General features: G+C 43.3%; 1 protein-coding gene across 4 annotated transcripts in view; it reads right to left on the bottom strand.

The window, feature by feature from the left end:
• The window catches only part of SETD1B (SET domain containing 1B, histone lysine methyltransferase), a 70437-nt gene that overhangs the window by 18981 nt on the left and 39154 nt on the right, over positions 1-12302 (bottom strand). For all 4 annotated transcript variants that reach the window (XR_012155135.2, XM_073313483.2, XM_073313481.2 and 1 more), the window contains exons 8-12: positions 7705-7878; positions 5690-5777; positions 2301-2518; positions 1725-1854; positions 658-1098 (exon numbers count right to left, since the gene is read on the bottom strand). Coding sequence is in view for 3 of the 4 variants with exons in the window: in XM_073313483.2 (XP_073169584.1) it covers positions 658-1098; positions 1725-1854; positions 2301-2518; positions 5690-5777; positions 7705-7878 (1051 nt within the window). In the remaining variant the exon portion in view is untranslated. The remainder of the gene's footprint in view (positions 1-657; positions 1099-1724; positions 1855-2300; positions 2519-5689; positions 5778-7704; positions 7879-12302) is intronic.

The following is a 12302-nucleotide window of genomic DNA, read 5'->3' as shown; positions in this document are numbered from 1 at the left end:
CTTCATAGATTAACTCTCTGGTCCTTCATAGGCCACTTATTCATTCACACACCTCTAAGGGTATGTCTACACTGTGATAAAACACCCACAGCACTGAATCTTAGAGCCTGGGTCAGCTGCCTCAGGCTCCTGCTGTGGGGCTAACAGTAGCAGTTTAGATGTTCAGGCTCACGCTGGAGCCTGGGCTCTGAGACACAACCCCACTCCCACCCCACTTCACGGGGTCTCAGAGACCAGGCTCTGGCCTGAATCTGAATGTCCACACTGCACGTTTAGAGCCCTCCTGCCCAAGCCCACTGATCTGGGCTCTGAGATTCAGTACCATGGGTTTTATATTATAGTGTAGACATGCCCTAAGACTATTATGCTCCAGAAGGACACTGACACTAAACTAGCATAGGATAAGACTCTTGGGTGCAATGCTCAGAGCACTTTCAGCAGCAGAACTCCAGCTGTAGAACACCTTACCAGATGATCAAGAGCTCAATCCAAATCTCCTTCCCCAGTGAGGACATCTCCAGGACCAACCCATTATTGCAGAGATAAGGAGGAGGAAAGGACAAGAGGGGCACCGAAAGTATGCAGAGTTGGATGCTGTGAGAATATTATACTTTGATACTACAGCGACAGATGACAGAATACATTAACCCACTGTACCTGCTACGCATATAGGGGACGGCACTAGCTTTACTTCCTGGTCTCTCTCCGTGACCAACAAAGCTTCAGCAGCAGCAGTAGATTCCTCTGGCACTTCACCACTTTCATCTTCCCGTTGCTTGGTTTCTTCCATCTCTTCCTCTTTTATGGCCATAGCTGGGGCTTCTAGTGCCAGGCTTGTTGCTTCCATATAGTCTTCCACTGGAAACAGCTCCAGGATGGTCTCTTTTTCTTCATCTGCTAGTTCATGACTAGCAGACTCAAGCTCTATTTCAGCAGCCATGGCCTCTCTATCTTGGTCTTCAGCCGCCACCTCTTCCTCCTCCTCCTCTTCTTCCTCCTCCTCCTCCGAGTCAGAACTCGACTCAAATTCTGAGGAGTCCTCACTTTCATCAGATGACTCAGCTTCAGCTTTGGAAGATGTGGGACTCACTACATCTTCTGCAAGGATAAGATGTTGTTATTATTACTGTCCTTTTATGAGCTCATTAAATAATCATGTGAAACTACAGAAATTAATCCCCTGGATAGAGTTTTTGGGGATTTCCTCCTGATTTTCAAGGCTTTCTTTAGACAAAAATATAGCTCACGTTTAGAAGAAAAATCAGTGTGGGAAAATATTTTTTCTTGAATGATATAAAACAAAACTGTCCTCTGAAGCTCTGTGCTCCCAGAGAAGAGCTTCTAGAAATCATGGGAAACGTTGGTGTCTGCTTGTGCCCTGGTAGTGAGCATGGATGAGTGCATGTGGAGAAACTATTCTCTGCACTCTTAAAAGTGGCAATTGGGGTGAGGGGGAGAGGCAAAGGGGGGATTTACAGTATATTTTAAAATAAAATTTTATTCTCAATTTTTGATTTGGTGGAGTGTTATTGTTATAACCCAGTGCTGTAAACTCCAATATGCACAAAGTTAGAACCAGTTCAATGATAGCAACCCCTATTATATATACTTAAGCAGGAATACAAGCTTAAGAATTGGCCTAGAGGTGAGCAATTCTACTGTTAACAAAAATGTGGACCTGACCAGAAGCTAAAGTTTACTTTGTTTCTAGTAAGACTGCATACCTTCTTCAGAATCCTGCTCATCTTCCTTTTCACTTGTTTCTACTCCTGTTTCTTCATCTTCATCCTCTTCCTCCTCTTCATCAGCATCTTCCTCCTCTTCTTCGTCTTCCTCCTCCTCCTCCTCTTCCTCCTTTGACAGTAAATATTTTAGTATTTAGAAAAATATGTTGATTTTGTGTATTCGCTTTAATAAATACACCAAAATCTCAAATACCACAGCAATGAATGCAGTAAACAAACCTAAACAGACAATAATTCTGGACATACAATTCAATGTGCATCAGTGCAGACTCTCAAAAGTTGTGTCCCAATAAAATCAAACAAAAGGCAAATTAAAAGACAGTTTGCCCACCTCTATAAGACATTAAGTTTGTGATATTATACAATGGGGGTGGAAAGAGAAATTTGTTTTGAGCTGGTGAGTAAACTATGCATCAAATATCAGGAAAAGTAGCCCATATAATTTTATCTAAGATACTCTAACTACATTTATTCATAAGTGATTATAGCTGGAGACTCAGGGTTTGAGAATTCCACAGTTTAATTGTGTGACGCACTGGGGCGGGGGCAAAATACCTTGCCAGGTGCTGCTTTCACCAATCCTCCCTCTTCCTCCTGCTCATCTTCCTTTTCAGAACAGGATTCTTCTTCTTTACCTGAAGTCTCATCTCCTTCCTCCCCCTCACTGTCTAGCTCCAACGGTCTTGCTGGTCTCCTTCGGAGGCCTACTGCATCCGCATCCTTCTTAGACAGGTCTGAAGTAACATCAGACATGTCTCTGTCCCTTTCTGACTCTGGTGTGGGGAAATAAGAGAAGAGAATTGTAATCAAAACACCTTCATGTCAAGGATTCAACTATCATGGGTAAGCTCATAACATTATTATTAATGGTATTATAGCAGTGGTCAAAGTTTCCAATCAGGATCAAAACCCTACTGTACTACGCAAGAGAGAGTCCCTACCCCAAAAAATTTGCAGTCTGATTTAAGGCAAAGCACAACAAGGGGGTGTAACAATAGAAGGAGGAAATGGGGAGGGTGAACAAGAAATATTAAGGATCTCAGTCATACCTAGGGGCCATCTACGTAGCCATTATTTGTTGGCAATTTATCACAGGCTTTCCATCAGAAGTGTGTCTTGAGGAGCGATTTACTGGAGGACAGGGAAGTGGCTTTATGGACTAGTTTGGGGCAGATGTTCCATGCGTAAGTGGCAGTGCGGAATAAAGAGAAGACACATGTGGAGAAATGGGTGGTCGCAGCTGACAAACCTGGCACAGCAGATTGGGTGAGGTGGCACAAATAAGAGACAGGAGCAGTAAGTGGAAAGGAGACTGTATTGTAAAGAGCCCTAAAGGTAAGGGCAGAAAAGGGCAGTGGAGAAGAAGGAGCCAGCAGAGGGATTCAAAGAGTTGAGTGACATGGTCAGAGTGATGAACAGGTGGATATCTGAACGGACTTAGGGAGGACAAGGTGGAGCACAAAGGCCAGAGAGGAGGCAGCTGCAGTAGTAAAGACAGGAGCTTGCAAGAGCCTGAACAAGTGTTTTAGAGTGCCCATACAGAACAAAGGTGGGATCCTGGCATGTGATGGAAGCAGCAGCAAGACCTGGATAAAACCCGGGAGTGTGGGATTTCAGAGAGGCCAGAGTCAGTGACGGCATTCACGTCAGCGACTTGTTGAGTAACTGGGAGGATGCTGGTGCCGTCACCCGTGTCAGAGGAAGGGGAGAGAAAAAGGGAAGAGGGCGGAAAAGCATAGTTTTGGCCCTGTTAATTTTAAGTGTAGTGGCAAGACACCCACGAGGAGACGTCAGCCGGACAAAGTGGGATGCAGGGTTGGAGAGAGCGAAGCGGGTCGGGGAAGAAAAGCAGATGGGAGAGTCGTCAGCATGAGGGTGATAACTGAAGCCAAGATTACTTTCTGTGGTGAAGGTGTATTGGGGGAAAGAGGGTGGTGGCACGGACAGCAACGAGAGAGGAGCGGAAGAGGAGTACTATCACCCATCGAACGAAACCCTGAAGGAAGCCCAGAATTTTGACATGCCCCCCCGGCATGCACCCTGACCAGCTGTATGTTAAATACCAGAGCTGGGATTTGTTCATGCACAAGGGTACCATGATCAAAGGGGTCCAAAGCCACCAAAGCTCAAAAGTCGTCCTCAATAAACATCAGCCTGCTTAATGGCCCTCTCCCAACCAGACTTTTCTGCCATATTACTTTGTCAGCCTTACCCCACCTATCGACTTGATTCCTCATTGAACTGCTGCATTGAATCACTGAGGATCAATGGGCCTGCGTCCCAGGAGTCTGCCTTAATCTGCCCTTTGTGCATTGATATAATGTTAACCCTTTGTAGGCTGCAGACTGACAACCAGCTTTCTAACCTTTCTTTGGTCTGAAATTTGGAAAATGGCAGCAATGATAGGGTTAAATGTGGGTGCAGATGAAGAACAGTACATTGCCACACACAGAGGTTGAGGTTCTATACAGGGGAAGCAAGAAGGGTCCGTAAAAGGAGGGTGGAAAGCTGCCATCATTGGGAGCAGCAACCTCCTCTGGGTTCCTTATATTTTTATATTTTGCAAGCATTTGCAGGTGTGCAACTGGAAGAGCACCCTAAACCCAAGCACAAAGTCCCCGTTATTCAGCGAAGACAGACAACGATGCCTAGAAAAAGCAGGGACTGGGTTTGGAGCGTGGTGCTCATAGGATTGCTGGGTGACTCCACTCTGTGGGGCAGGCTCTTGCAGAAACTCCCGTTCAATAGGAAGGTCCACACGCTAGAGTTAGGGGGTTCATTCTGCCTAGTTGTGCCCTGGTTTGCTCCTGAAGAAGAGAGAGATGCTGCCAGCCTCTGAAAGGGATTAAATTTTGGTGTGTGTGCTTCAGAATAAGACCCAGCAGAGGTAAAGGGGTAAAAATAGGGTTTAATATCGAGGGAACAGTAAAGGTGACAAAGCCCTTTCCATTTTTTTAGGGTTAAATGCAAGCTTGCTGGGCTTTGGAAAGCCTTCACATGTTTAGCCCTTTAGCTGCCAATGACTGCAATCTCAATGGTGCTTGAAGGACTAGTGTTAGTTACATTGGGGCATTGGCGATTTATGTACCTGGCATATGGAGCAGCACACATAGTGTGTGTTGCTTCACTAATCAAATAGGGAAGGAAGAACCCAAGGATTAATATTTTGAGGGAGTCCTTCCTGTGCCCCTCCACCCGAAATCACATGCTAACTGGTGTGAACACATCAAGAACTGGGAGTTTGTTTTAAACTTTAGATTGTATGATGGAATTCTTTGTTTATTGAAACTAAGCATCTTTCCTCACAGCCACATCTAAAGTACGTTCTGGTTCTTATATGTTTAGAACTACTTAAATAAGTTCGGTTTATAAACCCTCTTCTTTACTTTGGCTGCATGAGCAGCTGTTAGGATCCAGGATCAAGTAACTGCACATTAGTCTTAAAGAGATTCTCAACTGACCTTTATTTATCATCTTATTTTTACTCTGCACTGTTTGGAGTAAACTTTTAAGAGTTAAAATGTTTTAAAATGGACTTTCCCCCCTAAATTTAACAAATAAATTACCTTTTTCTTTTTTTTGTAAATGAAATCCAAGCCAAATTGGCTTTCCCTTATTGGTAAGATAAACACAGCTCTGGAATGTGATTGCTAAACTAACCTGAGCTCCCTCTGCTCGCTGGCTAGCTCTGCAGCAGTGGAACAAAAATATGGCAAAGTTGTGCATAAACCCTGGGTCTTATATTTCCTGATCACAGTAAATTTAAAGGAGCACAATCCAGAGCAGGTATCACCCAGCTGATCAGAGTTTTAAAGTAGATTGAATTTTGGCTCAAATTCTTGACTGTGTGTCTAAGTGAATGTGCTGCTGAGAAGTTGAAAGGAATTCAGTTTTTGTATGGTTTGTATTCACACTTGTGTATCAATTAAATGTGGATTGCAAACCTTCATCTTCATCGTCCACAGACGTGGAGGGCCTGATTCTCTTCTGATCTCCTGCTGAGGCAGCTTCAGGCGGCTCCTTTCTCTTTACCTGAACAAAGAACAGAATTAGCATTTCTAAAAAGGTACGCAGAACTGAAGAAACCAACTTTCCAAGCAGATCCCAGCTGCTTTACTTTGCTAGCGTCATGACGGGTTGGTTTACACTAGAAGTGCTTCAGCTGCATCACTGTAGCACATCTGGTAAAGATGCTCTATGCCAATGGGAGAGAGCTCTCCAGTCGGCATAATAAATCCACCTCCATGAGTGGCAGTAGCCATGTCGGTGGGAGAAGCTCTCCTGCCGACACAGCACTGTCCACACCAGCTCTTAGGTTGGTATAACTTACATTGCTCCGGGGGTGGCTTATTTACACCGCGGAGCAACATAAGTGGTAGCGTGTACACGCCCTAATGCTCAGAAAGTGTCTGACTTCAAGAGCTGTTGATCTGTTTGTTTTGCACACAAATAGAATTGAGTTGTCAATGAAATTCTGCCTCCCAATTTGTATTAAATTTCAATGCCAGCAGGTTGCATTGTTACCTCTAGGTACTAAAATATACGAAGATGTGGAAAAACGAAAGGGAACCTGAGACTGAGGGCTTGTCTACTCACCGTGCTGGAGTGCAGTGAAGACACTACCTACACTCCGTCAGCATAGGTACTCCACCTCCCTGAGAGGCAGTAGCTATGTCGACTGGAGAGGCTCTCCTATCAACATAGCGCTGTCTATGCTGGAGGCTGGATTTCCCATACGCCCAAGGAACGTAGTTAAACTGACATAAATTGGTTGCTAAAGCAGGGAAGTTGAGACAGCTAAAGAAACTTCAAAGCAAGGTTAGCTTTAAATTAGGACTTGAAGACACCCTTGAATCTTTACTTTATTACAGAGCCAAACTGCTGAGTTCAGAAAAGTGAATTACTCCCCACTTCTCTCACCAAACCACTGTCCATTTTCCCATGCTTGTGCCTCTTGACTGGTGGCAGAAGTGTCATGATTCTTTTGGAAAAGACTTTCAGTCCAGTTCGGTAAACTCAAAGAGGGGTACTGAGACCTTCCAGGCATTAAGGTTCAGCCACCACAACTACAAAGCATCAAAGCAAATTTACAGTTTCAGACTTCAGGAATTTAGGTATGCTCCACTCCATTGCTCTCATCTCTCTTTCTTCTAGCAGAAGATAGAAATAATAACCTAATAAGATAACCAACTTGGTCTCTCTCACTCTGGCTGCACAGGGTATTGTGCATTTTTCATACTTTGCATATTGCTTGCAGCATTTAATACCCAGACGTGCTTAATCAGAGAAGCAGTGGGGCAAGCATATTTTGCAAGCAGTCTTCTAACTCAACTCCTCCATCCCCAGCCACATTTTAAAATCGGCATATGTAAAATCCAGAATTGTTCCTGCTAACATGAATTAAGCCATTTGCCTGGCAAAACATGCTTGAACTGTGTTACAAAGGGATCTAGGCCCAAATTCCACTCTGGTGTAAATGGGTGACAACTCACTGAAGTAAGCAGAGTTGCACTTTCCACACCTGTGTCAAGTCCACCTCCTGATCTAACATGGTTTAAAGCTGCCTTGTCTCTTCCATGCTGACCGGTAACTGCGTATAACCCAGCCTAGCAGAAACCCTGTTTTTTTCCAGCAGTACTGAAACTTTATTTCCTAATAAAGGTCCCCCCAGTTTTCACTGGGATGAGGTTGGGGTCCGAGCATTGCTACAGAGCGGCTCTCGTTAATCAGAGTCACACAAGTGGTGTCAAAATGTTAAGAGAAACTGACACTAAGGAGTAGGGATCCCCCTCACCAAAGATTTCAGGTGCCATTAAAAGTGAGGGAGGTTGTTAGACAAGAAACACAGTAGAAAAAAGTGAGAGTGTCAGGATGTGGGGATCTGGACAGAAAAAGGAAGGCAGCATCTATACTCTGAATGCTCAGCCAGGGAAGACTACTATTGTTTTCTAACTCATACCTTGAAAGATGGCAGCCGGATGGCCCCTCGTAACCCAATGCCCAAGCCAATTCCCTCGTAGCCTAGCCCTTCTCCTTTGTTCCAGTTCTCCAGGAGGCAGGATGTAATTCGATCCTTTGGCTTCGGTTTTTCCTCATCTTTATTTTCACCAGACTTCACTGGAGTGAGCGATGCCTGCATAAAAGAAACAACATTTAAAGAAGCAACAACACCCTGGTGGGTATGCAAACACTGGAAATGCCTCAAATACCCCGGGGAAGGACCATCACCTATTCAGGCTTTAGCTTCTCTAAAGACAGCATCTTCTGAAAGGTGCACCATTATGTCACATGTGCTTAAAGTGGGTGTGGGGGTGTGTGTGTGTGTGCACGCATGCAGTCGAGTCCTTTAGAAAATTTGAGCTTTTGTTCACGCCTCCCTAGCATACCAATGTTGAGGCCTATCAATGACAAATACAGAACATACTTGTTCAAGTTTCCATTGGTCAGGCTTGACCCAGATGAATCAGGGATAAGAATTGTATTAGGTCATCTAAGTCACTTCTCTACCAATGCCTCAATCATCAAAGAGTTAAACAAAACGGGATCAATCTGAGGGAAACTTTAGGACAACCAACACTTATATGCAAATAAGTCCTTAAAAGACATCACAGTCCAAAACCAGTAAGATAAGACAAAATGCAGAGGAGAGGGGGAATTAGGGGGAATCAGTCTTGGGGAAATAGGGATCGCACGCAAAGGCTCTCAGAACTGCCACCACAACCAGACACTTTAGCATAGATGAACCTCTGATGCTTGTGCAAGGAGTTGCATTCTGAACTGGAAGAATGTCTACCTCAGTTCAACATACCTCCTTGGTGGGATGGATACAGTCATAGACCAGTTAAATGATTTGAGTAGAGGTTTTCCCCATTTGCCGTTTGTTAGAATTGCTTGACACTGGTTGTCCTGATCCTTTTGTAATGGGATTCCACGCCCCCTCCAATTTATGTATGTGCATGGACATGGATATGCTAGGTTCATATTGTATGTTTCCCTCATGCATATTGGGATACATAGACTGATTTATTATTGTAGGGCTACTTATGAGAATTAGCATCAAAAGAAATTTTTCAGTGATTTAAAAAAATTATATGGATTTACAAACAAAAGGGAAAGAAAAAAAATCAAGCAAATCAGCCCAAAATTTGATCATCGATGTCAATAGTATCTTTTCAAATTGTGTCTTGCAGATGAATTATATGTTATACACCCAAGAGCCTACAGCTTGAAGTCTGGAAACCATCAAGGCCTTAAAGACTTATAGAAGGGAATTTTTTTTTTTTTTTGAAGTGATCCACTTGTCAAGGGAGTAGAGGCAAAACGGTCCAATGCCATTTGGCTGTCTACATCAGCTTCAGGATCCTGTCCAACAGACCGTAACACTGCTAATATATCCAGATAACCCATGTTGGGTTTCTGGCATGTCTGGGGAGCACTCATGTTTAAAAGGGATGGAAAAATGACTTGGCTACTCTTCACATGAAGAGAAGTCTTCTTCCATCTTGGATATTAAGAAGCTATTTCTCTGCACAAGAGGCACTAACTGCTCTGAGCAATGATGATAGTGGATCCTGCTGGAAAGCACTCGAGCCACACACGCCTTTTTGGGACTGACCAGGTACCCGGTGTCACACTATCCTCTCTCTGGTGAATCTTGCTTCTGGAAGCCACCACAGCAGTTCTGATGAAGGAAAGCAGTGAACATTCTCAAGCCTTGTTCCACATACTGTGCCAGATTGAGCCACGCTTCCTAAACCCTCTGAGGTGCAGCTTAAAACAGCAGGTGTTTCCAAGTCTTGACAAAGTGAATGGGCAGTACTGCCAAGTTCAGAGCCCGTTTTAGGTCTCCCTAATGCCAGGTGCTGGAACCACAGTTACCACCTTTAGAGAAACTAAGAATTCAGTACCCACATTAAAATAAAACTGGAAAAGCACGTGCAGGAGGAACTTCTGAGTAAAATAGGCAGCTTAACAAGAGAATACATTTCTACCAATGAGCCAGAATCTATAATACTCCAAATCATACTCTCTCAATCAGAAGTCAATGAGCAAGCTAACGTTCAAGCTGCCTGAATGGCTCCTGAATCCTGAACAGAACCACATGTGGACCACCAAGGAGGATACTACTCACTTTTTTGAGACAGTTCCATTATTGAAACAGATTCACGTTCATAGCCCAGAAACCTACAAATGTTGATCTTTCTGAGCTGTGTGAAACTACATGAAGTAACTGAGTTACATGTGTACCTGTGAAGGACCAATGTTCTGCTGGACAAGACTAATTAATTTTAGATGGGTTAGAGAAACCAATAGCCTTTATAACCTAAACCAACTTTATTAGACTTCATGTATTAGCAGACAGAACTAATAAGTGACTTTGGACCTTTTAATTAAAGATTCTTTTTTTTTAAATTTAAGGCAGAATATTGCAGAGCTAGAATGATGAGAGTCAAAGAAAAGCTAAAAGAAAAGGAGGACTTGTGGCACCTTAGAGACTAACCAATTTATTTGAGCATGAGCTTTCGTGAGCTACAGCTCACTTCATCAGATGTTTACCGTGGAAACTGCAGCAGACTTTATATTCACGAAAGCTCATGCTCAAATAAATTGGTTAGTCTCTAAGGTGCCACAAGTCCTCCTTTTCTTTTTGCGAATACAGACTAACACGGCTGTTCCTCTGAAAGAAAAGCTAAGTGTTCCTTATTAGTTAGGAGGGTCAAGGCCCATACTGATAAAAAGCCTCAGAGGCCTCCAAGCCCAGATAATATAGAAACAGCAAAATCTTTAAAATGAAACATATTAGGCACTCAGAGACTTGATAGACAAATCTACAGTCTCACTTTGACAAGCTGCAGCAAAGCACGGCTCATCCAAGGTAGGTGTGGATGGGAAAACTCGATCCAACAGGTGGAGAAGAGAATTCAAACCTTTTCAAAATTGGAGCTCTAGACCTCATGGGTCGGGAGGCGTCAGGATCAATGTGCAGCTGTCACAAGAAGTGGGGACTCTTGACAGCTTTTAAGTGAAGGATATAGGATTTACTTCTGATTGGATCTTCAGGAATGGATTTCTAAAATTCACTCTGACCCATCCCATGATGAGGCTTCACAAGCATTATCTGAAGATCAATTCCTTCTACTGCTGTTCATCGACTAAACTGGTCAAAGTTTATTGTCATCAATGAATACAAAATACAAGTTCAGCTCATATCTGCTAATACAGAACAAGCCTGAGGAGGATATCAAGCAAGGAACACAGGTAATACTAGATTAACTTTAATAGGCCCAAGTTACAAGATCAAAATGGCTTGTCTAGACCACTAGACCTTGCTGGACAGCAGTCGGCAGGTTGGCTTTGGAGCTCTAGTTCTGGCATAGCATCAGGTTATTAATTAATTATTATTATTTACATTACTGTAGTACTTAGGAACCCCAATGTATTATATGGGGGTCAGTACAAACACTGAACAAAAGACTGCCAAGACTACACAGTAATTGTTACACTGCAACAGAATCCTACTGGTTCATCCAGGGTGGATCCCTGCACTGGCCAGTACTTGAGAGGAAGGTTTGAACCCCCCATAATTCACCTAGCTGTATAATATTTATACATAGCGAAGTGCCAACAAAGATTTCTCAGATCCCAGCCGATGTTCAGCTCACACCCTGCAGCATCAACAGCCCTGCTCCTTCTGATCCTAGTTAGCATAACTGCAATTCTGTGTTCATAAGAGTGTAATTTTATTAATCTTACTAGACTATCAAACTTTTCCATATCCTGTGGCAGTGAGTCTATGCAGATTGTGTTTAGAAATATTGCCTATGCTGAATCAGGCTGTAAGTTCCAGGAGAGCGAAGAGAACACGACAGTTAGCGGTGGCAGAAGTGTATAAAATAGACCGAGCTGCCATTGAAGAGCTCTGCCACCAGTTGCTTATGTTTTGTCACTTCAGGGGCTCATTTAAGCCAGCTTCTCAAATTATCCCATTTCCCTTTATGCACCCACTAGCTAGCTTTGTGCTGCACTCGTTCCCTTGTTAACATGAGGGACCTCATCCCTGATACATGCTTCTCGGCAAGAAGTGAATGTCTTGAGTATTAATCAAGGAGAGAGGCTTGGTTCTGGATGCAAGACATTTAACCCAGCACTAAAATGCAGCAAAATGTCTGAGGTGGAACACGGCAGCTGGAAAGGAAGTGAAGAACACCGCGTCCAGCTCAAAGTAGAGGACTCCTCCTCAATGGCAAAGTTAACACCTCGCGTCTTACAAAAAATGCCATAGGATCTCAAGTAACAAGTTATGAGGACCATGGCTCTATGTTACATCTGAAAGTCTAATTTGCAGAATGCATCTGCTGCTATTTTACTGCAAATCACTGCAACAAATAGTAGATTGTAAGAATTTAAGTTTTGAGGCTCTTAAATGTCCTATAATGCTAGCTTTTCTCTTAAAGGAAGCAATTAGCCAACTACTAGCTGATACAATGTTCATTGCATGGGGTACAGTTTAAATCCTCTGAGCAAGATTCAGACAGTCTTCACAAAATCCCTATAATT

Source organism: Lepidochelys kempii, chromosome 15, assembly GCF_965140285.1.
Source record: "Lepidochelys kempii isolate rLepKem1 chromosome 15, rLepKem1.hap1, whole genome shotgun sequence".
Taxonomy (NCBI): Eukaryota; Metazoa; Chordata; order Testudines; family Cheloniidae; genus Lepidochelys; species Lepidochelys kempii.
The sequence above is the reverse complement of the archived record's forward strand: the minus strand, read 5'-3'. Positions and strand labels throughout refer to the sequence as shown.